The sequence below is a fragment of the Colobus angolensis genome, unplaced genomic scaffold (assembly GCF_000951035.1).
Source record: "Colobus angolensis palliatus isolate OR3802 unplaced genomic scaffold, Cang.pa_1.0 Scaffold119, whole genome shotgun sequence".
Classification (NCBI taxonomy): Eukaryota; Metazoa; Chordata; class Mammalia; order Primates; family Cercopithecidae; genus Colobus; species Colobus angolensis.
The window spans coordinates 6,915,273-6,920,521 of record NW_012113030.1 but is presented as its reverse complement, the minus strand read 5'-3'; the positions used below and the strand labels follow the sequence as shown (position 1 = coordinate 6,920,521).

Here is a 5,249-nt window from a genome sequence, read left to right as displayed (position 1 = left end):
AAAAAAAAAAGGACAGCACCTGGCACAAATTAAGTGCTTACCGAACATGAGCTGTGACTGGTTACAGCTCTGAGATGGTCCTGGTCGCCCTTTTTCTGTCTGGAGTCTTTCTTCGTCCATACAGGATGCTCTGTCATGTGGTCCCGAGTCCCTCTTCATGTTTTCCCTCCTTCTGTCCTTCCCTGTGTTGACCCCTGACCCTCCCTCTACCCCCCAGGTTCATGTGTGCCCAGCTCCCCAATCAGGTCCTGGAGAGCATCAGCATCATCGACACCCCGGGTATCCTGTCGGGTGCCAAACAGAGAGTGAGCCGCGGTGAGTGGGGCTGGACCCTGGGGTCTGAGGGAGGAGGGGCTGGGCCTGGACTCCTGGGTCTGAGGGAGGTGGAGCTGGAGCCTGGACTCCTGGGTCTGAGGGAGGAGGGGCTGGGCCTGGACTCCTGGGTCTGAGGGAGGAGGGGCTGGGGCCTGGACTGCTGGGTCTGAGGGAGGACGGGCTGGGCCTGGACTCCTGGGTCAGAGGGAGGAGGGGCTGGGCCTGGACTCCTGGGTCTGACGGACGAGGAGCTGGGATCTGGACTCCTGGGTCTAGAGGAGGAGGGGCGGTGTCTCCACTGGGACCTGGGCCTGCGTCCTCTGGCCCTGGCTGGCAGGGCAGCCGCAGGGAGCTAGTGGAAGCTGTGACTGCTCCATGCTGGCTCGCATTGATGGGTGGGGGAGGCGTGTGAGTGACCACGTGGTGGGAGCGGGCAGGAGCCGCACGTCTGGGCAGGCAGGAAGGATGGGAAGGGAGAGATGAAGAGGGACAGGGATTCCGAGGCAGTGAGACAGCGATGCAGGGAGACACAAGGCCCAGAGATGAGGCAGAGCCCGGGCAGGGGAGGCTGGGCCCTGTGAGCTCCTGGCTCCGCGTCTGGGCCACAGATGGGGCTGAGAAGAGGATGGGAAGGGAATCTGGGTGGGGGCCAAGGCCAGGCCTGGAATTTATAAACAGCTGTGCAAGGAGAGTGGTGGGGGGTGGATTCCAGCGGGGGCCTCCGGGTGTGCTGAGCCCCCACCACTCCTGCCCAGCCCCGCTCAGCATCTGTGGCCCCCCAGCCCCACGAATTTGTGTCACCCACCCCCCATGGCCTCGGAGGCCGGGAACTGGGGCAAAGGAGCCTGCCATGTGGGGCAGAGGGGATGAGAGGCCCTGGCGAGGAGGCTGGGCCTGGGGTGGGGCGGGGACGCCGGGGGTGACGGTGTCCCTGGCCGCCGTCCAGAGGCCCCACGGGAGAAAGGCAGGAGGCAGCTGCAGAAACGATTGGGAGGACGTGCTGCCAGCTGAGGGGGAGGAATTCCTGGGGCTCCCACCCCAGGGCCTGGGCCTGGGCCTGGGACAACGGGAGGGAGCGGCTCTCTCAGCCAGGGCAGGAGTGCCAGCAGGGGCGCCCAAAGGCCATGGGGTGGTAGGGGAGTGGGGAACGGGGTCTCCCTTCCTGGCCTTGAGGGTAGAGGAAGAGGAGGAGAGAGTGTCCAGCTGTTGGGGTGTGTGTGTGTGTGTGTGTGTGTGACTTTGTGTATATCTTGGGAAAGTGTGTCACTGTGAATGCACTCCTGGGTGTGGTGGTTCCCTGCATTTGTGTATAGCAGTGAACGTGCCTCATCATGGCCTTGGCTCTGAGGTTGTGTGACTTTGAATTGTGTACCTGCCACTGTGTGTGTGTGTGCGTGTGCGTGTGTGCGCGTGTGCCTATAATTGTGGCTGGATGACTTTGTTTTGTTCGTTTGTTTTTGCGACAGAGTCTCACTCTGTCACTCAGGCTGGAGTGGAGTGGCGCGATCTCAGCTCACTGCAACCTTCGCCTCCCGAGTTCAAGTGACTCTTCTGCCTCGGCCTCCTGAGTAGCCGGGACTACAGGCACCCGCCACACCCATGTCTGGCTAATTTTTGTATTTTTTTTTTTTTAGTAGAGACAGAGTTTCACCATGTTGGCCAGGCTGGTCTCGGGTGATCCTCCTGCCTTGGCCTCCCAAAGTGCTGGGATTACAGGTGTGAGCCACCGTGCCCAGCCTGCTGGATGACTTTGTGTGACTCTGAAGGGCTGTGTAGGGTTATGATAGACTTTGTGGGATTGTGTGCAACTGATTCTGTCTCTATATAGTGTTATATTGTGAAGTGTGTGTATAAGTGTGTGTGTGAGAGAGAGAGACATAAAGGGCATCTTTTGTCTATGTGTCTGTGGATTTAGTGTGTATCATTGTGGGTGTGAGTCTGACATTGTGTGCCTGGGCGTGAGACGGTCTAGGCATATATGTGTTATCTGGGCTCTGTGTGACTTTGTGTGGCTGCGTTGGGCGGTACCGGGCTGCAGGGATTTTGTTGGGCTGTGTGTGACTACCTGTGATTGTATCTCGAGATACAGTTGTGTGCTTCTGCGTGGTGTTGTGTATGTGAGAATGTGTGTGTGTACAGGAGTGTATCTTTTGTGTAACTGTGTGTAACTGTGTGTGTGTCTGTGTGGGTGCCTTTGGGTTCGGGAGGGCATGGGAGGTTATGTGGGTGCGATTGTGTCTGTGTGGGTGTGCACATGTGCCTCTGTACCTGTGTGTTCGTGCAGGTCTCTGTGTCTGTGATGTGTGTGCATCTCACATTGTCTTTGTGATTGTGTGACTACAAACATCTGTGCAGGTCCCAGATTGTGAACACAAGTGTGTCTGGGAGCTTGCATCTTGTAGTAATTGGCCGTTTGTGTGTGGGTGTGCTACTAGGGGGGTGTGTGTGTGTGTATACATGAGCTCATGTGTGTGGCTGCCTCTGCATATAAGATGTGTGAACACACGTATGTGTGATTGTAGCATAGTAAAGCCCTCAAATCTGGGCTCTGCTACTTTTATTTATTCATGCTATGCTACTTTCCCCCCCCCAAGATGGAGTCTTACTCTGTTGTCCAGGCTGAAGTGCAGTGGTGCGATCTTGGCTCGCTGCAACCTCCACCTCCTGGGTTCAAGCAATTCTCTGCCTCAGCCTCCCAAGTAGCTGGGATTATAGGTGCCCGCCACCATGCCCGGCTAATTTTTTTGTATTTTTAGTAGAGAAGGGGTTTCACCATCTTGGCCAGGAAAGTCTTGAACTCCTGACCTCGTGATCCACCCGCCTCAGCCTCCCAAAGTGTTGGGATTACAGGCGTGAGCACCCGGCCTATTTTCTGCTACTTTTAAACTGTGGGACCTTGGGCAAGCCACTTAACCTCTCTTTGCCTCAATTTTCTTATCTGCAAAATGGTAATAATAGGCTGGCGCAGTGGCTCACGCCTGTAATCCCAGCAATTTGGGAGGTCAAGGTGGGCATATTACCTGAGGTCAGGAGTTCGAGACCAGCCTGGCCAACGTGGTGAAACCCTTTCTCTACTAAAACTACAAAACTTAGCTGAGCGTGATGGCAGGCGCCTGTAATCCCAGCTACTCGGGAGGCTGAGGCAGGAGAATCGCTTGAATCCGGGAGGCAGAAGTTGCAGTGAGCCGAGCTCGTGCCACCGCACTCCAGCCTGGGCGACAGAGTGAGATTGTCTCAAAACAACAACAACAACAAAACACACACACACAGACACACACACACACACACACACAAAATGGGAATAATAATACTAGCAGCCTCATAGTTGCCCTAAAGGTTAAATCTGTTAAAACATACAAAGCACTTAGAAGGTGCACACTTGTGTGTGCACACAGTAGGTGCCGTGGAAAGGCCAACAATTCCTGTTTTTCCTGGGTGAGTGCTGTTGTGGGCCCAAAGTTCCTTCCTGCCACGCCTCGCATCCCACACTGACTCAACCTCTCTCCCTCCTTCCCTCCCCCTACTTGAGACACACTTTCCAAATCTGGGCCAGTGTGTGTTTGTGGAGACACCGGGAGGGAGGGGGGCTCCAGCTGCTGTCCCTGCAGTGACTTGGCCCTTCCTCCCCCAAAATAATGCCCCCCAACCCCATCTCGGCCCCTGCAGCACCCACAAGGAGGCTGCTTCCTCCCAGGCAGCATGGGCGTGAGTGCCAGCTCCCTGGAGGAGCACAGGGGCCCATGAGGCTCCTTTATCTGTCGCCTCTTACCTGTGTGTCTTGAGTAAGTCTTCTAAATTCTCTCTCTCTCTTTTTTTTTTTTTTTTTTTTTGAGATGGAGTTTTACTCTTGTTGCCCAGGCTGGAGTGCAGTGGCAGGACCTCGGCTCGCTGCACCCTCCACCTCTTGGGTTCAAGTGATCATCCCGCCTCAGCCTCCCGAGTAGATGGGATTACAGGCACCCACCACCACACCCAGCTAATTTTTTTTGTATTTTTAGTGGAGACGGGGTTTCACCATGTAGGCCAGGCTGGTCTCGAACTCCGGACCTCAGGTGATCCACCCGCCCCAGCCTCCCAAAGTGTTGGGATTACAGGCATGAGCCACCGTGCCTGGCTAGTCCCCTAACTTCTCTGTGCCTCATTTCCTCATCTGGAAAATGGGGTCAGAACAGTGGCCACCTCCTGGGGTTGTTCTGAAGTCACTGAGTGAGCTCTACCTGGAGGGCGTGAAGTTAGTAAATCAGGGCTAGCTCCCTGTTCTGCCAGTTAACTCTTCGTCCTCCGGTTTCCCACTCTGTGTTCTCTCCTCCAGGAAGTCCTCCCTGACCCCCCAGGCTGGGGGCTGGGTCAGGCACTGGCCCTGGGCTCCCACAGCTCCCTGGGTCCCCCTGCCCACCCTGGGCTGACCACTCAGGGGCCAGGTCTGTGTCCCCAGTGGACTGAGGGATGTAAGGACAGGGCCAGCACTGCCTCGGCCTCCACACAGCAGGGACTGCAGGGGTTGCTTCCCGGTGGGTGACATCACCATCACTTGCTAAGCGCTTAACGTACATCCAGCACTGTTTTTAAAAAACAGTTTCGCCAGACACGGTGGCTCGGTGGCTGGTGCCTGTAATCCCAGCTCTCAGGGAGGCAGAGGCGGGAGGATAGCTTGAGCTCAGGAGTTCGAGACCTGCCTGGGCAATATAGCGAGACCCCATTCTCCACAAAAAGGAAGAAAAAAGAAAGACAAAAAAATAAAAAATGAAAAACAGTTTCATTGAGGTTTAACTTACATGCCATAAAAGCTCATTACGGATGGGATCAGTGACTCACGCCTGTAATCTCAGCACTTTGGGAGGCCGAGGTGGGCAGATCACGAGGTCAAGAGATGGAGACCATCCTGGCCAACATCGTGAAACCCCATCTCTACTAAAAATACAGAAATGGCCGGG

General features: G+C 55.7%; 1 protein-coding gene across 1 annotated transcript in view; it reads left to right on the top strand.

The window, feature by feature from the left end:
* Positions 1 to 5,249, top strand: part of EHD2 (EH-domain containing 2) — a 25,714-nt gene that overhangs the window by 5,514 nt on the left and 14,951 nt on the right. Inside the window, exon 3 of the mRNA XM_011926378.1 lies at positions 218 to 315. Within this exon, the coding sequence (XP_011781768.1) occupies positions 218 to 315 (98 nt within the window). The remainder of the gene's footprint in view (positions 1 to 217; positions 316 to 5,249) is intronic.